Source organism: Panthera onca, chromosome A2, assembly GCF_046562875.1.
Source record: "Panthera onca isolate mPanOnc1 chromosome A2, mPanOnc1 haplotype 2, whole genome shotgun sequence".
NCBI classification, from domain to species: domain Eukaryota; kingdom Metazoa; phylum Chordata; class Mammalia; order Carnivora; family Felidae; genus Panthera; species Panthera onca.
This window is the reverse complement of record NC_138340.1, coordinates 56,810,087-56,834,443: the sequence shown is the minus strand read 5'-3', so window position 1 is coordinate 56,834,443 and position 24,357 is coordinate 56,810,087. Positions and strand designations below refer to the sequence as shown.

The 24,357-nt window shown below is 54.2% G+C and overlaps 2 protein-coding genes across 2 annotated transcripts in view; one reads left to right on the top strand and one right to left on the bottom strand.

Annotated features, from left to right (window-relative positions):
- Positions 1–19,740, bottom strand: part of EFCC1 (EF-hand and coiled-coil domain containing 1) — a 48,144-nt gene extending 28,404 nt beyond the window's left edge. The window contains exons 1-3 of the mRNA XM_081790697.1: positions 19,714–19,740; positions 17,966–18,925; positions 16,325–16,608 (exon numbers count right to left, since the gene is read on the bottom strand). Coding sequence (XP_081646823.1) covers positions 16,325–16,608; positions 17,966–18,925; positions 19,714–19,740 — 1,271 coding nt within the window. The remainder of the gene's footprint in view (positions 1–16,324; positions 16,609–17,965; positions 18,926–19,713) is intronic.
- The window catches only part of CFAP92 (cilia and flagella associated protein 92 (putative)), an 82,388-nt gene continuing 76,469 nt past the window's right edge, over positions 18,439–24,357 (top strand). The window contains exon 1 of the mRNA XM_078442692.1: positions 18,439–18,508. The gene's annotated coding sequence lies outside the window, so the exon portion shown is untranslated. The remainder of the gene's footprint in view (positions 18,509–24,357) is intronic.

Below are 24,357 nucleotides of genomic sequence, written 5' to 3'. Positions count from 1 at the left end.
AATCTGAACCTAGAAATTGACCCTGTTGTATGTATAAACAAAATATATCACAAGTGGGTTCCTGCCATAATCCAATGCACTCCTCTCTACATGGAAAAACTCAAACTGGGTCCCCGTCTACACCCACTGAAGGGGTGGACTCTGGGTGGATTAAAGACCTAAATATGAAGGGCAGAATTAAAATAGAACATACAGCAGGATGAGTGGCTTTGAGACCTAGGGGTGGGGGACAGCTCAAACAAAAACTCAAAAGCAAAAATCATAAGGCCCAAAGCATTTGATGAATTTGATTAATCAAAGGACACATGGGAGCCGGCTGGCGTCCCTTGGTCAAGTTCTGTGCAAGCCTCTCACAACCCAGCAATTCCGCCCCGGGGTATTGTTTTTTGGGGGAAGTTCTAGCACCCGTCTGCAGGGTGGCATGGAGGAGAATGCTCATCAGTGTCATCTGGGGAGGTGGCAGCTGGGAGGCGGCTCTGGGATTGGGCGGGAGACTCACCAGGAGGGAGGGACAAGGGGCAGCCGTGCACACAGCCAAGGCACCTGAAACATGCAAGGCTGAGTGAAAAATGCAAGACGCGGCATGAGACACAGAACACAGTGCCGTTACGGACGCGGAACGCAGACACAGAAACACACGTTTTGCCGGAGCACAGTGAAAAGAAGATACCTGGAAGTCACTTGAGGAGGGTTGCCGATAGGGTGGACAGGGAAGTGGGAAGAGAAGGGGAGAAAGTATCCATTCGTACCCCTGCTCCAACCCAAGTCTCCCGCTCTGAGTACACAACCTTCCAAGGGTCAGTCTACATGTTCACCGATGAGCAGCACGGCGGCTGTAGGACATTATCACTGAACTCAGGGGCTGGCAAACTTTTCCTGTAGAGGGCCAGGGGGTCAATATTTCAGGCTCAGCAGCCCATGTGGCCACTGCTGTAGTTACTCAGTTCTGCCTTTCAGGTGCAAAAGCAGCTACAGACAATCCACAAGGAAATGAACACGGCTGTGTTCCAAACTTTATTTTATGGATACTGAAATTTGCAACGTCATGAAATTCTTCTGTGCCAGGAATATTGTTCCTTTTCGCGTTTTCAACCACGTGAAAAGGTTGAAATCATAGTTTGCATAAGGTCCATAAATAGGCATGGGGCTAGATATGGCCCACAGGCTGTAGTTTGCAAACTCCTGGTTTAATTGATGACTTTTGCCCCCAGTGGACAGAATTTCGTCCAGAGAAAACGTGTTTAATTGGTGTGGTAGACTGAGGGCTCACCTTGTCCCCAAGGCCAGCCAGCCAGCACCTTCTGGATTTGTGAAGAGCACTGAATGAGAGATGGAACAGAGCAACCATCTGGCTGGGGCCAGAAAGACCACCCTGAGGGGAGTGGGGACCCCCTGAATGGGCAGCATGGCGTATCCATCTGGGTCAGCAGGAGGGAGGGATGTTGTTTGTGGCTGATATGCTAAGGGAGTGGGTGGCTGACAGCCTGTGGGACACACGTTCACAGGTGCAGGCTCACTCGAGCTCATTGGTGGCATCTAATGGCAGAGGGCACGAACGGCGGGTGGCAGGAGGGGACGCCGGCAGCCTGCTCCTAGACCAGCCGGGTCAGCTCTGCCTTGCTTTGGCCTGAGTCTGGCCCTCCGATGTGCTGGCCCCTGACACCCTGCCAAGTAATTCCCTTCTGGCTTTAGTGAGCCAGCGTCACTTCCTGTTGTTTGCAACCATGGTCCCCCAGCTGGTATGGCTTTGAGCAATTCACATCACCTTTCTCAACTTCAACTTTCTTTCCACAAAAATGTCTTACATGGTGTGCACCATGGTTACGGCAGGGTGGGCAGAGTTTCTAGCAATGACTCAAAGGTTCCTGCAGCCCTTGACTGTGGGGAGGTATCATCCCCTTGATGGTGTTATGTTATGTTGTTACAGCTGATGTCAAGGGGGTTAACGTTCCCATCCAGTCACACGAGTCCCTTTAAAAACAGAGAGCTCTCTTGGGGCGCCTGGGTGGCTCAGTTGGTTAAGCGTCTGACTTCAGCTCAGGTCATGATCTTGTGGTTCGTGGGTTCAAGCCCCGCATCGGGCTCTGCGCTGACAGCTCGGAGCCTGGAGCCTGCTTTGGGTTCTGTGTCTCCCCCTCTCTCTGCCCCTCCCCTGCTTGTGCTCTGTCTCTCTCAAAAATCCATAAACATTAAAAAAAAAAATTTAATAACAGAGAGCTCTCCGGTCCAAAGAGGACTTCAGGGAGACCTGAAGTGTGAGAAGGACTTGGGTCCTCGCTGGCCAGAAGGTGAATGGGCCATGCGAGGCGCAGTGTGACCAGTGACCCTGGAGCTGACAGCCAGCAAGGAAACTGGGATCTTAGTCCTGCAACCGAAAGGAATGTAGTTCTGCCGACGCTGGAGTTTGGACACGTGTTCTCCCCCTGAGCCTCTATACCTGGCCAGTGACACCTTGATTTCAGCCTTGTGAGAGCCTAAGGAGAGCCAAGCCAAGCCTGCCTGGACTTCTGGCTTACACAACGTGAGATCCTCAATGGGTGTTGTTTCAAGCCACTAAGTTTATGGTAATTTGTTACGGTTGCATAGAAACCAAACACAACTGCCAAACAGACGCGCCCCATCTGCACACACAACCTCAATTACCCTTTCAGGCACTGAGTGGCCATGTGCTTCTGGAGAAGAGATCTGATTGGTCTGTGTTGGATCATGGTGACTCCTCCCCTTTACCAGGGATTGGTTTAGGGATAGGCATGTTATGTGCTTTTGGCCAGTAAGAGGGAAGGGAAGTGTTCCAGGACGATCTCTGGGAAAAGGGAAGTCCAAGGAGGAAGTTATTTTTCTGTCTGTGCATGTGGCAGTGATGCCTGAGACCATGGCAGCTATCTTGTGACCATGAGGGAGGCTTGCCGACAGGCCAAGACGACAAGCTGAGGAAGACAGTGTGGGAAGATGAAGAATTGTAATCCTTGCAGACATCACTGAGTTTCGAAGAAACTGCTTTTTCCCCGGACTTCTTATGGGTGATCATCAGCGTCCTTAAGATTTAAGCCATTTGGAGTCGGGTTTTCTGTTTCTTGCAGCCCAAAGTGTTGTCACCGAAAACGGCTCACAGCGCTGCTTGGGGGTTAAGTGAGGCTGTGTATGTGAAGTCCTTAGCGCAGAGCCTCAGGCCCAGCAGGTGCTCAGAAATGTTAGCCTGCAGTCTTAATGCCTCTCCCCTCCTGCCTTAGCCCTGGGGTGAGTCAGGGTTCAACCGGAGGACTGGGGCCAGCAGGGGACATTGATCTGTGCCTACGTCTGTAGTTCCAGCACTGTCTCAAGAGCTTTATTATAAGGAAGTGGCTTCTGTGGTTGGGGGGCTGGCTCAGCCGGTCTGAAATCCCTAAGAGGGGGAGATCACAGGCAGGCTGGGATCCCTGGGCATAGAGAAGCTCTAGTCACAGGCAGAACCTGTGAAAGAAGAACCTTCTTTCTTTCAGAGAAGTCCTCAGCCTTGCAAGTGATTAAATTGCGCTCACCCAGATTATCCCGGATCACCTCCCTTGCTGAAAGTCAACTGATCACAGACTTTAATAACAGTTGCAGAATGCCTTCACAGCGAGCCTCGATTTGTGTTTGGACCGCCTGGGGCTGTTACCAAGTGACACATCAGAAGACCGTCACCGCTCCCCGGCCCGGCTTTTCCTAGAATGGCTGGAAAATGTCACTTGCGTTCGCTTCCCTTTCTGCTTTCAGCTGCCTGAGCCACTCAGCCCCTCTGTGCGCTTTGGGGAGCTGCAGGGCGGACAGGACATCTAGAGCCCGGCCAGGGCCCACCGACGGGTGGGGGCTTCCAGGCAGCCGGCCAGGCCGCTGAGCCCGCCCCGGAGGGCCTGGGGGCTTGCACACCGTGCTTCCTTCGCTGCGTGCCGGCGTTTCCTGAGCGAAGCCTCGCAGGAAACGGAGGCCAGCATGTGAAAACAAGAGAACAACAGTAGGAAGAAGAGCTTGAGAGGGGGCTGTGGAGGGTGAGCTGAAAATAAATCACGAAGAGGGGAGTGTGGGACAGTCCTCAGGGGTGCTTTGGGCCTGGGAAGGGTTGTCCATGACTCCTCAACTCTGGCTCCTACTTGCCTTTCCTGGGGTGGGAGGCAGGTGCAATGGGAGTGTGTCCATCAGGGTCTCGGTGCAGGGGTCACACTGCCACTGAGTGGTCTCTAGAGGCGTCTCTCCGCCTAGCTGCTAATTTTGTTCTGTGATTCATCTGACAGATGCATCACTGAGCCAGCCACCGCGCCCAGTGCCAGAGGTATTGCACTTAGCAGCAGACAGCCCTAGCCTCATGGAATTCACCTTCCCCCAGGGGACACAGACCTTAATGAAGGGGTCACGACAGTAAATTAAGGATGGAAAAAGCCAGGGGCTGTGAGAGATGACAGGGGAGCAGACTAGATGGGGCTGGGGCCTCTCTGAAGAAGTGAGCCATAGCAGAGGAGACCGGCGGTATGGATGACTTAGGCCGGTGACTTAGGCAAGGCAGGGCTGAGAGCGGTCAGGAACTAAACGATCAAGGAGCAGAAGGGCCACTGTGGCCAGAGTGACGTGGACAGTGGGCAGAGTGGAGGACGCTGGGGCTGGATCCGTGGGTGGTGGCCAGATCACTCAGGTCCACGATAGTCAATGCAAGGAGGCCAGTGTTTATTCTAAGGGCAACAGGAAGCCACAAGGTTAGATGTGGGTTTAGAAAGCCTCCCCCCCTCCCCCGCCCCGCCAGCCACTGTGTGGTTGGTTAGTGGGCTAGAGAGCTAGGGACAGCAGTCACATCTGTGCTGATGCTGGTGGGTGGCAGGTGTGGCTGAAGGGGAGCAGGTAGGTTGGAGACTTAAAATTCAAACATTACCTCCTCAAGGAAGCCTTCTGCCAGGCAGGACTGAATTTACATGAAGTCTTCACCCTCAGAGCCTCGGAAAGTGACTGTATTTGGTGACAGGGTCTTGATAGAGGCGATCAAGTTAAAATGAGGTCACTGGGGTGGCCCTAATCCAATCTGACTCATGTCTTTATAGGAAGAGGAGATTAGGATCCAAACATGTGCAGAGGGAGGGCTATGTGAGGACAGAAGCAGAAGACGGCCATCTGCAAACACATTCTCCTGCAGAGCCCCCAGAAGGAACCAACCCTGCCCACACCTTGATCCTGGACTTCTGGCCTCCAGGACGGTGAAATGATGCATGTCTGTTTAAGCCGGCAATAGTATTTGTCACGCAGCCAATCTGACTGATACACTGTCCCAAGCGCCATAGTAAAGAAACCTCTTCCACCTTGCCCATATCTTATTCATCCCATTTATTGTCACCCATTGGCTGACCATATCCCCTACCCAGGATGTCAGTCCCATGAGGGAAGAGACTTTGTCTCAGTCATAGCTGTCAGGACAGCGTCGGCACTCTCTGGGCATGCAACAAAATTTGGGTGAATAAAGAAAAGTCAGTAGTTATGTCTGATGGAGACGATGAAGAGACTAAGAGAGGATTCTCTGTCCTCCATGCTTACTGGGTCTCTGACTGCTGTTGGCCCCAAGCTTCTCCAGGTCACCTCAGTCCTCTTGGGAGAAGTGTCCCCACTGCTCCCAATTCAGAGCAGGCAGTGGGAATCCTCAGATGTTTCCAAAGTCCAAGCACCTGCCAGCCAGTAGGCAGCCCTCGTCTTTCCTGGGCTTGGGCCTCTGCTAGGCTCAGTGGCAGCAGGGACAGAAAAGAGGGGCGCTGGGTGCCATCATTGCCCACAAGAAGTTCCCAGTCTAGGAGCTCCTGCCTCAACTTCCTGCATGAGACCCAGGCCTGATCAATCACAGTGATTGGTTCCGAGTAGTTACACGACTCCCACCTGGGCCCATCACTACCTTCCGTGTCCCTGTTGTCAATGATTGGTTCAAGGATGGGCATATAACCATGTCAGGATAATCAGAGTTAATCTAAGGGTTTTGTTGGAACTACCGGAAAAGAAAAGCTCTTTCTGTTGGGGGTGATTCAGAGGGTGGAAACTCACCCTCGTGATGCTGGCAGACCTCTTGCTCCCATATAGGAAGAATGTCTGAAAGTGGAGCCCACAAGAGGGAAGCAGAGGTAAGAGATAGAGAGATTCCACATGTCATTATTTGTACTCCTAGATCCAGCCATGCCTGAAGCCATACTCTTGTGCTTTTCGCAGATCATGCACCCTGCTCCCACCAACTTTTAAATTTAAGCCAGTTTGAGTTTAATTTCCGCCATTGGCGACAAGTGTCCGATATAACAGAGATATTCCACTACCTCCAAAAAAGCATACATTTATTTCTCACCATTTCCCCCACACGAGAGCACCTTGATGGTCTATACCCCAGGTCGTTGCATCAGAACATCCTGGAGACCATGATGCCCACTCCCTCATGTGCTCCAGGGTTTCTCTGGCTTGGGTCTCAGGCAGAAGCCATTTATACCACCCAGAACTCGAGACAGGTGATGTCAGGATCCTGGCTCTATAGTGCCTCTGAAGCAACAAGGCCTGCCAGGCCTCCAGCCCGGCACTGGCCTCTTCCTTGTGTTTCCTTATGTGGTCGGGACCACCCTAGATGAGGGGAACCATCCACATGTACCAAGGACCTCTGGCTTTCTGGAACACCACTGCACTACACAACAAACTTCCAAAAAAACTTCCCACATCTGGCTCAGGGGCCCAAACATCCGCTTTTTCATCTTCCCTTTACTTGGTGCCATGTGGCCTGGGGTGGCTCGGTCAGTTGAGTGTCCAACTTCGGCTCAGGTCACGATCTCGCGGTTCGTGGGTTCGAGCCCCACATCGGGCTCTCTGTTGTCAGCGCAGGGCCTGGAGCCTGCTTCGGGTTCTGTGTCTCCCTCTCTCTCTGCCCCTTCCCCGCTTGTGCTTTGTCTCTCTTCCTCTCTCAAAAATAAATAAACATTAAAAAAAAATTGCTTCGTTGGTGCCATGCTGCGGCCTTTATGATTCTTGGATTTTCACTTCCAGAAAGGAAGCTCACAGGTTAGACGTTTGTTGTTTTTGTCTGACCTGCATCCTTCTTCTGTCTCCAGGTAACGGCACCCACATTGCTTTGAGGAACTCCCCTGCCCCCACACCCAGGCTAAGCACCCACCTCTCCCAGACCTCAGGGCTCAGTGTGTGCTCTGGCCCTGGCCGGATGGAGTCTCCCAGCACCCTGGCTTAAGGAATCCCAGCCATGGATTCTTCCCTGGGACATCATCCACAGGTGCTAGAAAGCAGGATGTTGGGTCACCGAAGCTGGGCTCACTGCAGCCACGTTCGTGGGTAAAACCAAGCAGGGACAAGCAGAGATACAGGATGCACAGAGTGTGCTGGCGGCATGGGGATTTAAATCTGCTCCGGAGTGTGGAGCAGACAGATGCACGAATGCTCCCCACAGACGAGAAGGCCCCCACCACGGGAGGCCAACTGATGACAGTGACATTTACTGAGTGCCAAGTACGTGCCAGGCACAATTTGAAGTGCCCTTTGCATCCTGGCTAATTCTTCCTTCGTGACGTAGGCACTAACATCAACCCCATTTTCCAGATGAGGAAACTGAGGCGCGATAGGTTGAGTCAGAGCTTCCCAAGAAGTGTCAAGGCACCAAAGAAAATAGACGCACATAGAGGTAAGTGGAGAAGGTGGGTCGTGGCCAAACATGGCTGGTGCGGCCCCTCAGGCCACCCTGGGTCCGTGTGGCTGGCTCTGACCTGGGGACCCCCGTCCACTTGGGACCCATCTGCATGCTTCAGGCTACCTGCCTGGCTGGGAACTGGACAAGCTGGGACCAGAAAGCAGGGGATCGCAGAGCCCATCCCCTAATCTGAGCACAAAGACACAGGAACTGCAGCTTGTTCCCAACCACCCAAGGGAAGCGGCACACGCAGCCCTAGACTCTGGGACTCTTGAGGACTGAGTCTCGCTTGGGGGTTGCCCTGTCCTACTGGGTGACCTTGGGAAGATCACTGTCCGTCTCTGGGCTCCAGCTTCTTCTCTGAAGGACACGTTTGCTGCACACATTAGCCTGTACGGTCAAGATCCCGCTCCTTGGTAGGCACATGAAGTCCTGAGAGGCCTGAGAAAATTAAAACTTAAAAGCTTAAGTTATGGGAAACTGAAACCTAACCAAGCTTAACCAGCTTGTTCCGCTTCTGTACAATTGCTTGGCGCGCCCATGTATTCCTGATCAATCATTGTTGCCTGGCACATCCGTGTATTCCTGATCAATCATTGTGATACCCGTACCCCCGGTTGTGGTCTGACCTAAAGGCAGGAACCAATCGAATACTGTTAAGTGTCCAACTTTAAACACCAACCAATCGCAGCTCTGTAACTGTGGAAAACTCCTGATTTCCCCATGACTTGTTTGTACCTGTCTATAAAAGGGGTGTAAAAACCTCTCTCAGGACCTCTCGGCGTCACCGGCAACGAGGGCGCAGAGGTCCAGGTTCGAACCTGCAATAAATGACCCTTGCTGCTTAGCTTTGACTCTGGACTCTGGTGGTTCGTTTTTGGGGGTCTCTTAGACTCTGGGCGTTTCAGTCCCAGACCCTGGGCCGTCAGCCATAAGGGTGGGCTCAGCTCTGCTCTCAGAGAAATCTGGCTGGGGGCATGCTTTGCCTGAGGGGAGACTTCTCTGCGGAGATACTATTGAGCAAAGAACGCCGCAGCTCTTCTGGCCTTGCCGTCTCCATTCCTGGGACTGAAAAGGCCTCACTCCTTCTTCGGGCCCTTCTGCGCCTCCGTGACCCCGCTCTGGCCATTGTGTTCACATAGACATCCACTGGTGAGTGGTTTCTCAGCAGGCTTTGCTTTTTTGGATAGAAAAGAACAGATGTCCCCCTTCTTTCTGCCTTTAATAGGGTTGTGGAGGCCACACGTCTGAAGGAACATTGCAAAGACTCATTTGCTGCAGCTCCACGTCAGGGTCCGAGCTCTCAGGGCAGAGCCTGCTTGAGATTCTCTCCCTCTCTCTCTGCCCTTCCCCCGCTCGTGTACGTGTGTGCACACTCTCTCTCTCTTGCTCAAAATAAATAAATAAACTTTAAAGTCTGTTTCAGCCCGCAAATCCCAAGGTTCCATCCTTGCAGAAGGCTCTGTCTTGGAACAGAGAATAGCAGGCCTGAGGCACCCCCCGAACTCCTGGCAAGGCCTCCAAGTATGGGACTGGGGGTCTGTCCCTTCTCAGGGGCTGGAGGTCAGGCCCTGAGTTCTCTCTCCCTAGACCCAGATATATCCTCCTCACCTGTCTCCTTGCATCTCGCCACCCCTCCTGCCTGATCTGTCTTCCAGACACAGACAGAGGGGTCTCCGTGAAGCTCAAATCTGATTAGGCCCTTCTTGCTTAAGCCCTTCTCTGTCTCCCTTGTTCTCTGGGGTAAAGGTCTCATGCTCAGTCTGGTGCTCAGGGTCCTTCGCCACCCCCTGCCTGCCTTCCAGCCTCCTCTCCTGCCACTTTCCACTTCAAACCCTCTCCCACCGTAAGTCTCCCTGTTCGCAGGAGGCACCCAAGCCCTTCACATCTCTAAGCCTTTGTACTCACTGCAACCTGCATTTGCAATGCCGGAGAAAACTCCTACTCATCCTTTAATACCCAGGTTGGATGATGGAATAACCCCAAGAGATGCCCTGACCCCCCTGCCTCATTCATGCCTCCTCCATGCTTGTCTACACTCTGCAACTTGATTAGGGTCCTGTCTACAATCAGCTGAGACTGTCCATTGTTTGCTGCTGGTCTCCAGACAGAAGGCTCTCTAGGGGTCGGGCTCTGTTACTATTAACACCAACCACCATGACCGTTACTATTTATGGGGGGTATTGTGATAAGGGATCAATAATAATAGTAACATGATATTCATTAAGCTTTCTCTCAACGCTAAGCACTTTTCTAGGTGCTTTATACATGTTAGCATTCTGAATCTTCAAATACCCCAGGAAATGGGTATTATTAGTAGTAATATTCTCGTCATCCCCATTTTACAGATGAGGAAACTGAGGCTCACAGAGAGAAAGGGAAGGGCTCCAAGTCCCACAGAAAATATGTGGAAAAGCTGGGATTCAAACGCAGGTCAGGCTGGGCCTCCTGAGCCTGCCCCCACCCCCTGGCCCCCCCATCAAGCCCATCTGTGGAGGGTCCCAGGCCGGGGCATGTGGCAGGTGCCTGACCACCACTGCCTCTTTGTGAGCCCTGGGTATTGTCCCTGAGAGAAAGGCCTCGGTTCCCACCAGTGGCCACCCACACACCTGCTTCCAAGACTAATGGAATCCGTGACCAGACGCCTCCTAGCTCCAGATGGTACCCCATGCCCCACTGCCCCGCCTCTGCCTGTCTGCTTTCCTCTCTCCCCTGACCTGCTGACTTGGCCCCCCCCTGCCCCCGGGCCCCCCCCCCTCCCCCCCCAGGTCAGGCTGGGCTGCCGCAGTGGGGCAGAAGAAAGGAGCTGGCCCTCCAATGGCCTCATCTTTGTGTCCCTTCCACGGTGGTCTGGTCTGCCGAAGGAGCTGTCCTCCTACTCGCCCCCACCCCCACGGGGCCTTTTCATCTTTCCCCTCCTGGACAACAAAGCCACAGAGGCCAGGAGGAAGCCCCTCCTCCCTGCTCCAGCTGAGCTGAGCTTTCTGTCTTCTTTTCTGTAAGTTTCAGCTCAGCCCCTGCCCAGAGGTACTGGCCCCAGGCTCAGCGCAGAGCAGGGGCAGGCAGGCTTCAAGGTGGAGATGCCAGAAACCCACGGTCACTGAGTCAAGGGCAGTTCCTCCAGGAGCACCACCCGCCTTGAAGCAGGATCTACCCACTGGACCACTCACCCAGGGCTGACCCTGTGCTGGAGTCCCCTGTGCCTGCACCCTTCTCACCAAGACACGTCTGAGGTCGCATCCATCCATACGCTCACGCGTCCATTCATTCACCATCTTACTGCGAGCCCTGGGCTGGGTGCCCGGCTACAGAAATGCCAACACGTAGTGTTGGAGACCAGTTATTATGACCCTTTTTGCCCACTCTCCGAGCAAGTTCTGAAGCGCCTGAACAGGCACAGGATGGCGAGGGCGGAATGCCCCTAACCACCCAAAGCATTCAGCAGCCTGGAAAAGCCAACCTTGAGACAAGCCTGTTCTGCAGCTAAACCAGCCTTCCTCCCCGGGGCCTCCGCTGTCCAGGGAGTCTCCGGCTGCCAGAGTTGGCCTATTTTTCAAGACAAGAAGGGGGATTTGGGCTGCAGGCTCCAGAGAGAGGCATGGGTGGGGGATACGTGTTTTTTACCACATATGGGATATGTTCCTCCTTAATTGTCCTGGGAGGGGCTCAGTCCCACAGTCCGATGGGGCTGGCTGTGGCTCCAGCAGTGGGTATGTGACTAAGCTTTGGCCAATCAGAACATCAAATCTTCTTGGCCCTCCTCTACCTCCCGCTCCCCACCCCCACTGATGGGTTCAGGGATGAATATGTTTCCAAGTTGGTTCAATGATTTCCAGTTCCAGGACTTCACTGGGATGTCTCAGACGAGAGATGATCTTTCTATTGGACTTAGAGCTTTGAGGAGGTAAGTGCCCCAAAGGCTACCAGGAGAGAGAACTTGCTTGAGAGAGAGGCAGAGCTTCTATATTCTGGTGACATTGTTTGAGTACCTTGATCTAGCCATGCCTGAAGCTGGTCTGCCGAGACTTTCCCAGAAGCCACTGTTTTAACCCAAGTCAGTTAGAGTCAGGCTTCCAGGCATTCATCTAAGAGAGCTAGCTGATGGGAAGAAAGAAAACAGAGAAGAGAAGGGTGGAGAGTGGCTGGGTGTAGACTGGGAGAAGTAACAGTGAAAACCCTGGTTGGATGTGGGGTTAAATGACATTTGATGACTCGGGATGGCAAATATTCATAAAAAATGATCGCTGTAATGTCATCTCTCCTCCCTCCCGTCATCAGTAAGGTCTACGCTGCTCAAAAATGTGTTGGGAGGGGGGACTGTTTTCGGGGATTTGAAGAAGCCGAGTCTCTCGTCTGAGATGAGGTGGTGCATCCAGCTGTGGGAAGCAGGAGCCCAGAGGCTGATGTGGCTGTGATGGAGCAGGTAATCCTCCTTGGCAGACTGGGCTGGGTCCGGTGAGCCCCTGAGTTTTTGTCTCGTTCCAAGAGGCCCGAAGACCCCTTTGATTCCTGGAATGCTTCCATATGATCTGGGACTCACTCCCACAGCTGTGAAACCAGAAGTTCTTCCGTGGGGCCCATCTGCACACAGCCCATTTGTATCCTAACATGGGTGTTCATGGCCTGCTCCCCCCAGGCCCCAGAGGAGCCTCTGGGGGCAGCAGACACGTCTGTGTCATTCCCGTGTACCCGACGTATCCACTTTCTCCATGGAAGGTGCGTAGAGAATGTGGAACTAATATGTGAACATCCTCAATTGCTTAAATGTTTACCGTCTGTTCTCTTAGGTTCCCAGTCAGGGTGGTGAATTGAGGTGCTGTGCAAGGTTCCCTTCCCATGTACCAATACACAGAAGAACTGGATAAAATATAACCATTTAAATGAGTACAGAGCCAAGGTCAAAAACAAGGAGCTTGCCTGGGGAGTTCATACAAGGAGGCTCCTGCATGAAGCCAGGGGCCAGCCCGGGGCTGCCTCATCCATGAACAGAGGTGAGAAAAACCCCTCTTACTGGCCTTGGGATGTTGTCCCTATATATGGACTCAATTTCTCCCGACCTGTGTAGTTCTGAAGCTTCAAGCTGAGAAATGAAGTTACAAGCCAGCCCGGAATCGGGCCCTGGGGGAGGCAGACGGGGAACAGCTCTGACGGGAACGCCACAGCCCTGGGGATGGGTGGGTTCTCCAGGATCATGGCTTCTGCCAAAGACGGGCTCGCAGTTGGCCATCACGAGGCACACCGAGGACCTTGCCATCAGCACGGAAAGGGCAGAGAGGTAAAACACCAGGGAAAGCTGAGCGGTTGCAGCGATCCCAAAGAGATTGGAAAAGAAGGACGTTTGGGAAAGACATGACGGGCAGGATGGCATCCACAACACAAGGACAGAGGGGGACGAAAAAGAAGTAAATGGAAGCCCAGGGAATGAGAAAGGGAGTCACTGAGATATCGTTTTAGGGCGACGGCACGGAAGGGGAAAGGACATCTACTCGGAGTCGGGAAACTCACCAGGGCCCTGGAACAGCCAAGGTTTCGTTAGGAGGCCACCCCCGCTCCAGGGCTCTATTACCTCGTGTGAGAAAAGGTGGCTCAGATACCAACCTCAGAGGTTATGAGAAGGTCAGAGTGTGTCGCTTCCTGCCACAGTGCTGGAAAAGTGTCATTCATTCTAACCAAATGGCTTCAAGCTGTCATTCCCAGCGGGGATTTCAGTCACTGCGCTTTTTCTCCCCAAAGATACGTCTGCAGAACACCTGGAGGCATTCCAGAGCGATGTCACTTAAGAGGGCATGACAGGCTCTAGTCTTTGGGGTGTGAGGCCTCTTCAACCCACCAAGTTCCTTCGGACCCTACCGCAGGCTCCATGCGTCTGGTCACAGAGGGACACCTGAGTTCCTGACACTTGTGCAAAAACAGAGGTGACACTGTAGCCCACAGCTCCTCTGCAGGCTGTGACATTCCTTCAGGTGTTTCGGGGGTGGGGGGCACGGGGAGACTCCAGGAGGACTTGTGGAAGTTGCCAGACTGGCCTGGGGTATGTGGCTTTGTGCTGTTGGGGCTGGGGCTTGGATCCTAGCTTGTCTGGCCTTGGTTTTCTCATCCAGCAAGTGGAGATAATAATAATACCTTTCTCTGAGGCCAGTTGAGGGGCTCATTTGTACTAACATGGGGAAAGTGCCTTGCATCATGCCTGGTACACACGTGATGCTCAACGCATGTCCTTGGCTCTTCCACCCCCCCCCGCCCTTTCCTTTCTTCAAAGAAGGAGAGCTTTGGGGCAAGTCACCCACAAACTCTGATCATAGAAAACGGGCAGAGGAGGTCTGCCTCCTGGGGCTGGGCATGGTTTAGGGGGCATGTTGTTATAGGGGCAGGGGAGCGAGTGACAGAGCCATCTCCTAATCACCGCGACCTGAGCACAGTGTCAGTCTTTCTCCTCACCAAGAGAACCCAGTTTTGTTTGGGGCCTCAGTATGTAGATAAGAGCAGCCATGTGACACGATGCTGGCCCAGGACATGGAGATGTACGTTCTGGTGGGGAAGGGGTGTCTCTCCCTGGAAACAAAGGCAAAGCTCACTTGAAGAAAATCCTCCCCACCCTCAGCATTGCCCATCCTTCTTCTGATGCCTGGACACAGACGTGAGGCCTGGAGGTGTGGCAGCCATCTTGTAACTGTGAGTCCACACACACATGAAAAGGTAAAGTGGAAAGAAAGAAAGAAAGAAAGAAAGAAAGAAAAAAGAAAGAGGGCAGGGAGGGAGGGAGGAAGGAAGGAAAGGAGGAAGAAAGAACACAGGTGGTAGGGGCAGGCTGACCTTACTTTTCCATGTTCTGGCTGTGTGACCTTGGGTATGTTACTTCACTTCTCAGAGCCTCACTCCCCACAATCTGTAAACTAGAGATAAAACCTCTACCTTGGCACAGTTCTTGTGAGGGTTAAGTGGCGCCCTGGATACAAATCCACCTTTTCTAGCACAAAGGGCTATCCCAATGTTTGTAGTGGCTTCTGTAGTCATGCTGTGGGAGACAGTGAGTTACTTTAGGGTGAAACAAAGAAGGGCCCCTTCATTTCTCCTCTTGGAGAAAGTTCTAAGGCTGGACACAGGCCCCAAGCCAACCAACTCTGCTCTTTGGTCGATCAGCTATGCAAACAGGAAGTGACTACCCAAACATTTGGAGCTGCAGGAGGCTGGCCCCGGGGTGGGCCTCCTCACGGAGGCCTCTCTCCACATTGTGTCTTCTCATCTTCCAGCTGGTAGCACCTCAGAAGTGAAGGAGGAGGTCCCTCCTCTGAGGGGCTAGGTTCAAAGCCTCCCCTTCTGGTTGCCTTGCCCACCAGCCTAGGCCAGGCCACTTTCCCTTGGGCTGGAAGATGACAACAGCCCCTCTGTGGGCTCCCCACAGGCTCTTGCTCTTCCCTCCTCCCATCTCTTTGTCACAACTGCAGCCAGGGCCACTTTTTTTGAAATGCAAATCTGTTCCTGTCCCCCTCTTGCTGAAGTCTTTCATGCTCTCTTTGGGGGAAAGATTAAAGCCCCTGACACACCCTTCCAGGCCCTGGAAGGCCTGGCCTCGGCCTGCCGCTCCAGCCACTCTGGCCTCCTTTTAGTTTCTGGAATGTGCCACAGTTCCCCTTGCCTCAGGGCTTTGCCATTTTCTAACCGCCCCCCCCCCCCTTTCCCCTGTCCCTCTCCCCGGCCCACCTTGCCAAGTAACATCCTATTCTCAGCTCTCAGCAGCTCAAGGGTCACTTCAGGTGCTGGCTGAGCCCCGCTCTTCCCCCACAGCATTCATCCAGCCGGCTGCCTACATCTCATCACATGATCTCACATGCTCGGTAGTGGCTGCTCAGGGCAGGGACTTGGGGCTGTCTTGCCCCCAGTCACATTCCTGGTACCTGGTGTAGCCTCTGTACAGAGTCAGTGCTCAGTAAATGTGGAAGGCAGGCAGGCAGGCAGGTGTGCCTTGGGATTCAAAATGGAGAGGGGGCTGCTCACTGAGCCCCTGCCCCGTGGCAGGCAGGACCTCGCGCCCTCTTCACAGCCACTCTGGCAGGCAGGGACTCCACTCTGTTCTACCAAAGGGGAAACAGAAGCTCCAAGAGGGGTCAGTGACTTGCCCAAGGTCGCACATCTGGCAGAGGCCCTGCTGGGATTTAAACTTGGTCCCAAGCCCGGCTTCCTGCCTGATGGAGTTGGCACAAGGGATCGTTGTACATCTGTTTCCTCATCTGCCGAACGGGGATGAAATGGTACCAAGTGATGGGGCTGCCGTGAGGATTCAGTCAGGCCACTAAAGTGCTTGGCTCAGCGTCTGGTGCACGTTAAGGACTCAGCAACTGTTAGCTATCACCACCACCACCACCATCATCATCATCACCGGGTTGATCAAAGAACGGATACGAATAACTCTATCCTGTTGCGACCCACGCATGGGCAAATGGAAGGCCTTTGTGGGTGAACACGCACAGGAGTGGTCGGGTGGGTGGCAAGCGATGGACTGGATGAACGTCGGAGGAAAGGGAAGAACGGCCGACGGAGCGGAGGGATACACGAAACGAACAAACGGGAACACGAGCACCAGCGTGCGTGCGGGGAGGATACACGCCCGTGGTCTGGGACACCCGGAGCTGACTTGGGGCACCGGGGCCGCACCCCCCCCCCCCCGCTCACCTGTAGCGCCGCAGCTCGCCCTCCAGCCGCCGCACCCAGCGCTGCAGGCCGGGCACCTGTCTCGCCAGCGCTTCGAGCTCGCGCACGCGGCCCAGGCTGCGCAGCACCGCCTCCCGGGCCTCCTCGGCGCGTCGCCGAACCTCGACCTGGCCCTGGCGCAGCCGCCCCGCGCGGGCCTCGGCCACCGCCAGGGCGCCCCGCGCCTGCCGCAGCTCCCGCGCCGCCACCTCGGGCCCAACGCGCCCCGCCTCCTGCGCGCCCGCCTGGCTCTTCCAGAGGCCGACCTGCGGGGGACAGGGCCGCGGGGACAGCCGTGAGCGCCTCGCTGCGCTCACCATTCCCGCGCCCCCAGGAGCACCGACCGTGCACGTTTGTTGCGCGCACTGCCTCCCGCTCCCGGGCTGCTCTGAACTCGGTTCATTCCTCGCAATAAACCTAATGAGACAGGAGCTCTGATCAGCCCCCCTTTTCCTGGGTGATGGAAACTGAGCCACAACACCCATGTTCTCATCTTGGCGCGGTACCAATTAATTCCCAAACTTTACGACTCTTCCCTGCCGATTGCCTGCATTGGTGGCACTCGACCTTCCGTGGCGCCTCCGATCCCTAGACTCGAGGAACAAAAAGGCGTTTCCGGACTTCCCCAAGGTCTGGTCAATAGACTGTTCTTGACGATGGGGTTTTGTTGTCTTGTTTACTGCGGTGTCCCCGACACCTAAACCAGGCCTGGCACACAGTAGGTGCTCAATAAATACCTGGAGTGAATGATCCTGGACCCTCTTACTCTGCACTCCCACCCTTTGCTTCTCTGGTGCTCCCTGGCTGCCAGCCCTTGCCTCGTCCATAGCTACGGCCACTCAAAGCAGCGCCCTGCCACCCCTCTGCCACTCAGGGCTGGTGTCTGGGCAGAGTGCAGAGCAAGGCCAATACGGGTCAGTTCCCTCCTGCCCTAGGCTTCCTTGGGGCTGCTCTTTTCCTCCTCCCACCCCTGTCGCCCTTGGCACAGGGCTGGGCACAGTGCAGAAGTGTTTGTTGACTGAATCCCAGATGCTTGGGCTGGGTCCGTATCTTGCTCACTGCTTCCTTCTCAATATCCCAGAGAAGGCCTGACCCCCACAGGTGTTTGGTGGCCGGCGACTACCCGATGAACACCAGGCCCTGGCCCCGAGGGAGGCCCATCACTATTTGCTGAATGATCCAATGAGCTGCTTAAGGGGGTGGGGGGTGGGGTGGGGACAGGGCCTCTTTCACCCCTTATCTCCTAACCTCTCCCCGCACCCCCATAGCCTGCCACCACGGAGAGCTCAAGATGATGCCTGTTTAATGACTGAATGTGTGAGCCGGTCCAGGTTTCCGGGGCGAATGCAACTACTGGGTTAGAAGAGGCAAGAAGGGACAGTGAGGGTGGGGAGATGGGGTGGGCTGGTGATCTGTGTGTGACAGCGGTTCTGGAGGTGGCACGGGGGAGGAGAAGAGGAGGGCTGGAGTGGGGCGGGAGAGGGACAGGATGCCAGCGACCTGGAGTGGGGTGGGGCTGCCCTCTCTCCCCTGTTCCACTTCCTGTGCCCGGTCCCGGCTGTTTGAACGACCCCCTCCCCCATCCAGTTGTTGCCGCCCCCCTCCCTCCGCGCCGGCGCGCACCTGCAGCGCTAGGCAGCGCGCGTCACTGCTCTGCAGCGCGGCCCGCAGGTCCTCCACCAACTCGCGCAGGCTGCCGTTCTCCTCCTCCAACCGCGCCAGGCGCTCGCCGTCCCGGCCGCCGTCGGGGCAGTCGGGGCCGCCGTCCGGGCCCGGCGTGTGGGGGGTGCGGCGGCGGCGGCGCGGGCGGCGCAGGCGGATCTGCGTCTCGATGTGCTCGCTGAGAGCGCCGCGGGGCAGCCGGGGCCCCGCGCGCGTGCCGAAGTAGCCGCAGAGGCGCGCGTGGAACTGGCGGAAGGTGAGCTCGGGCGGCTCCGCGCGCAGCGCCAGGCGCGCCTCCTCTTCGGCATCTGCGTCCCCGTCGGTGGCCACCCCGGCGGCCGCGTCCCCGGCGGCCGCATCCCCCGGGTTCGCGTCTCGGGCGGCCGCATCCCCGGCGGCGGCCCCCTCGGCACGCAGCCCCAGCACGGCGCAGAGCGCGCGGAAGTCGGCGCGGGGCAGGCGGCCGGCGCCGCGGCAGTCCAGGTGGTGGAAGACCTCCTGCAGGTACTGGTCCAGGCCGGTGGCCAGCACCACGATCTCGTTCTCCACGCCGCGGTCCAGCCCGTAGTGGTGCGCCAGGGCGCTCAACAGCCACTGGGTGCGCCGCGCGGGTCGCCGGTACGGGTCACCCGCCGCGCCTTCCATGCCGGCCTCCCGGCCCGCGCCGTTCGGCTCCTTCGCCGCCGAGAGTCGCTTCTCGGGTGCCTCCGCCCCGCCACTTCCAGGGGCGGCTCCGGAGTTCCTCGGAAGGAGGGGCTTAGGCTTAGCGGTCGCGGTCTGGTTGGAGCGGCGCGGGGGGCCGTGTCCCGCAGCTGCGCCGGCTTGGCGGGTCGTCTGTGTTTCCCCGGTTGGCTTGGAGGGGACTGGGGTAGGGGGCCGGGTCCCTCTCTCTGTCTCGCTTCTCCGGGTGGCCCCCGCGCTCTCCTCCCCTCATCACTCCGGGGGCGTTCCTGGCGTCTCGTCTTCCCCTCCCACTCCTGGCTCTGTGGGCTTTCGACTCCCTCACCCTCGGCCCCACCCGCCCTGGGCTCAGAGTTTGCCCGGGGACAGGCGCGAGGCGTGGGCGCAGGATGGGAAGCCGGAGCGGGACGGGACGGTGGCAGCCAGGTCCTGTGGCTGGGGGCGTGCCCCCCAAGCCCACGTGTCACTCCACCCCTTCTCCTCTGAAAGGAACGTCTTCCGAGGATAGCCCCACGAGCTGGCTCCAACCGTCCTCTCCCCGCGCCGGTGCAGAGAAGCCCCTCTCCCCGTATGTTCAGATACTGGGGTCTTAAACTCACACGTCGCTCCACGGCAGGCGGTGCGGGGAGCCTCACGTGTAATTAGAGCCGAGGAGAGGCAGGTTGGAGGAGTGAATGGACCGCTTTAGCGGCATCGCGCCGGTAAGAAGTCGATCTGAGATGGACAGACCTTCGCTCTCTAAGCTGCGTGAGTGTTTGGTGAGGGGTGTGTGTGTGGGGGGGGGGGGGGGGAGGCGGGGAAAGCAAGGTATTTTTCCGGCCCTCACCTGTGTGCCTGTGGGTAGTGAGTTGGCGGGGCGACCTGAGTTCCACCTTTGAGCTTGGGTTATGCTGGTAGGTTGTTTGGCCAACACTTTCTCTCGTGCCTTACAACACGTTTTTGGCAGGTGAAAGGAAAACCACCCTCTCGGGGAGACCTAGGTTGCTTTTCCTTTCTTTTTCACCAGAGAGATGTCATGCACCTGTTACCGGCACTGGGACTGGTTGTCCAGCCATGTTGGAGCAGACTTTATTCAACTGTCCCTGGCTTTAAGATGGGCAGAATGTGGGCTTGTGTATAGCTCTAGGAATTTAAATGCTAAATCCTGGAATTTGAAAAAGCGCTAAAATTCTGTCTCCTCTTCGGCAGTATCCCAGAGTCAGCAGTTTATTTGGTAAACTCCTGCCCATTCTTGAAGATTTTTCCCAAAGGAAGGACTTAGATGCTTCTCCCCAACCATTTTGGACATATTTTTTTTAAACTATAAAAGTAATAACATTTTGACAAAAAGTGTTACATCAGTTTCACTTCTTGGCTCCTACCTTAGAAAAATACATGTGCACAGGATGTTCACTGCATCATTGTTTATAATATTGAGAAACTAGAGACAACCTAGTACCCATCAGCCTCGATGAATCACCAAAAAAGGAGTGAGCAAGGCAAGTTGAAACCTGTTATGTACAATGTTAAGACTTACATGTAACAATAACAACAAAACCACACAGCAGGGTAGTAAATATTTTCTGTAAAGACATGTATATATGCATAGAGAGAGATGGGAGGATTCAAAACTGATTTTGTGGTTATTTCTGAGGATCAAAGATATTTAGCCTTTGCTATAGCATTTCTCTTTTTGACAAGATGACTTCTCCCTCCCTCCCTTCCTTTTTTTCTTTTTTTCTTCCTTCCTTCCCTCCTTCTTTCTTTGCTTCCTTCCTCCTTCCTGCTTTCCTCTTTCTTTCTTTCTTTCTTTCTTTCTTTCTTTCTTTCTTTCTTTCTTTCTTTCTTTCCAGGGAGGACATACCTTATTTACCATTTACATGCCATAAAACTCACCCACTTAATGGTATAAGTAAATGCTTTTAGTGCATTTGTAGAGTGTATAACCATCACAGTCTAACTTCAGAACGTTTTCATCCCCTGTTTCCCAAAAACCTTTGTACTACTTAACTCATTCAGTACGTCTCCACCTTCCACCCCCAACCTCCACTGCTCAGCAGCCACCACTTTCTGTGTCTATAGATTTGTCTCTTCTGGACATTGCATGTAAAAGGAATCATACAGTGTGTGACAGCCTCCTTTTTGAAAACATTAACAATAATGTTTTCCAGGTTCACCCACATTGTAGCATGTATCGGTACTTTCTTCCTTTCTACGGATGAGTGATATCCCATTGTGTGGGTAGATCACGTTTTTGCTTATCCGCTCATCAGTTGATGGACATTTGGGTTGTCCCCACCTTTTGTCTATTCCAAATAGTGCTGCTGTGAACATTCACGTGGGCATGTTTTCATTCCTCTTGTTGTGTAGACCCGGGGTGGGAAGGCTGCTTAGATGGCTTTTTTTTTTTAATGTTCATTTTATTTATTTTTGAGAGAGAGAGAGAGAGCACCAGCAGGGGAGGAGCAGAGAGAGAGCGAGAGCGAGAGCGAGAGAGCGAGAGAGCGAGAGAGCGAGAGAGAGAGAGAGAGAGAATCCCAAGCAGGCTTCATGCTGTCAGCACAGAGCCCAACGTGGGGCTCTATCTCCCAACCATGAGATCGTGACCGGAGCTGAAATCAAGAGTTGGCTGCTTTAACCGACAGAGCCACCCAGGCTCCCCACTGGATGGTAGTTTTATGTTTAATTTTTGAGGAATTGCCCAACTGGTTTTCAAAATGGCTGCACCATTTACCTTCCTACCGGCAGTGTTTTCCTGTTTCTTGATGGGTTAAGTGATACGACCGGTCTCAATCCCGGCCTCCTGCAGCTTCCATGTCAGTTCGAGGTGCCCCCAGCTTTCCTCAGCAAGTCCCTGCCATCTTCTGTTCTTCTCTGTGCTCATGCCCAGCCTCTAGACCGTCGGGCCGTCCAGTGCTGTACCCTCAGAAGACATCCCGAATCCGACTCCCTCAGCCCCCTCCACTGGTACCACCCTGGGCCAAACCCCCAGGGTCTCCGACCTGTATTATTGCAACAGACTCCCCCAAGAACTGCCCTTGGACTCCTACAGTCTGTTCCATAGTCAGAGGACCCCTCCTCTGCTCATGACCCCCTAATTCTTTCCCTCTCACAGGGACTAGAGGCTAAGTCCTCCCCGGATCCCTAGAGTCACATTCCTCAGCCATTACTATGGACTTGCTCCCCAACCTCCTCTCAGTTCTTCTGACCTCAGGGTATTTGCATCTGCTTCCACCAGCTGTTTACAGCCCCCTCACCTCCAAGGCCTTTGCTCCAACATCACCGCCTCAGGGAGGCCTCTGGTGACATCGAATGCACCCTGCACCTCTGACAGGCTGTCTTGCCTGTGTGTGGTGTCTGTCTCCCTGTCCGAAACTGTCCGTCAGCCATGAGGGTAGCAGCACTTGTCTGTTGCCCTGGAACGGTGTCAGGCACGCCGAAAGGAGAGAGGGTCTCCAACTTCCATCCCGGCTGCCTCCCTGGTCCCCACCCTGGGTATGGCATCGTGTGTCACCTGCCACATAGTTTCTTTGCCTACAAATGCTATGTGTGTTTTTTATGTGTATTTTTTTTTAAGGCAGCTATTACACCACATTGTTATTTATTTGTGGGCCTCGCAGGAGGTCTGAGAACCTGATACCCTGCAGTCCCAGCAGGGGCCTGGCACAGAGTAGGGACTAATAATGCTGCTTTGACCGAACATGTGAAGTCACTGCATCGAATGGGAAGAGTGCCTCTAGCTGGCACGGGGGTGGGGGTGTGTGGGGGGGATTCGGTGTCCTTTGATGCACTGGTGTTGGAGTCCGTGAGACTCCAAATGTTGGTAGTTGACTGGATCAGCTGGGCCGCAGAAGCTTCTGGGCCCGGAGCCCCCTGGTCTGCGGGTTTGCTGTGTAAGACAGGACTCTGGATCTTGGCTCTGGACTTCTGGGTCGCACTTCTGCAGTCGAATGGGATTTGATTTCATGGGGGTGCTGAGAGCTGGCACGCCCAGCCAGACCACAGCGCTCACCCCTACCCCCTGTCCCTGCAGCTGGGGACTGCTCTTGGTGAGGGAATCCTTTGAACAGTAACGTTCCCCTGGCCGGTCAACGCTGAAAAGAAAGCCTTTAAATATCTTGCCATGGAGCGTTGCCTGGGCCTCTGCCCCCCGCCGTTCAGCAGGGGCCAGGGAAGTCGGGGTTTATAATGGTGCGCTGTCAGGCCTGTCTGTCTGTGGGGCAGGGTTACCAGGCGCCTCTGAAATCATTCTGGTTGGACCCACAAGGTTTTTGTTTAAGGTTCGGAGTGAGCAAACTCAAAGGTCTCCTGTGCTCTTTTGTCTGAGCTGGGGGATGGGTGTGTGTCTGCGTGGGGGAGAGCCGAGGCCCCCGCAAAGAGATGATTTTCTGAAGTCAGTTCACTGTTGTTTGAGCCATTTCAAACAGTATATTGTTTAAAGTGCCTTTCAACAGCCCCGAAAAATGCTAAACAGCAAAAGTCACCCCCGTAAGCGGGGACCATAGACACTTCTGATGTATTTATTTCCAGGCGTTTTCCATGCATTGAAAGAACTCCACTGGGGTGGTTGTTATGGGACTGTGTACATCTGTCAAAGCACTTACAAGGACGAGTTTTACAGGATGTGAATTGTACCTCATTAAACTCAACCTAGAGAAACACAGTTGAAATGCTCTTGCTGGGATCTTTCCTTGCACATCAGCCATACTTCCTCAACAGCTTTGCCGTCATTAATATTCCTTTGCAAATGTTCTTGAGACGGCTTCTTGTTGCCTCTTGGGAGCTGCGAGGTGTTTCCTCATCCCCCAGCGATGCACATCAAGGTGGTTTGTGTTTTTTCTCCATCAAAACAACACCGTAGGGGCGCCTGGGTGGCGCAGTCGGTTAAGCGTCCGACTTCAGCCAGGTCACGGTCTCGCGGTCTGTGAGTTCGAGCCCCGCGTCAGGCTCTGGACTGATGGCTCGGAGCCTGGAGCCTGTTTCCGATTCTGTGTCTCCCTCTCTCTCTGCCCCTCCCCCGTTCATGCTCTGTCTCTCTCTGTCCCAAAAATAAATAAAAAACGTTGAAAAAAAAAAATTAAAAAAACAAAACAAAAAAAAAAACAACACCGTAAACTGTTGACTCTCCATCCTGAGTGATTTACTACCGTGCCAAGGAGTTTGGACATTTATTTTATAAGCTCCTGATATTGTCGAACTGTTTTTCAGAAACGTTTTGTCATTCTGTACAGCCCCCTGGCATGTCTGGGAATGTCTGGGAGCCATAATTTTCTGTGACAAACCTTTTATATTTTCGGGAGTCTTGGTCGTGGATTTGCTTAGCGTTCAGTCTCCAAGTTTTACTCTTCTCTCTATTAAAAATCGGACTGAGCTAGGCAAGTTTTCTTAGACACAACAAATGCATGATCCAAAAACAAAAAAAAAAAAAATTGGTAAATTGGACCTAATCAAAATACAAAACTTTTGCATTTCAAACTGCAATGGTAAAGACACCGTTAAGAAAATAAAAGGACCAGCAGGAGACCAGGAGGAAGTATTTGCAGAACATAGGCCCTGCAATTAAAGGACTTATGTTCTGACTTTACAGAGAACTCCTACAACTCAGTAAGATAATCCAATCAAAAAGTGGGTGAAAGACAGGAACAGACATTTTACCAAAGAGGATCATGGATGACCAATAAGTCCACGAAAAG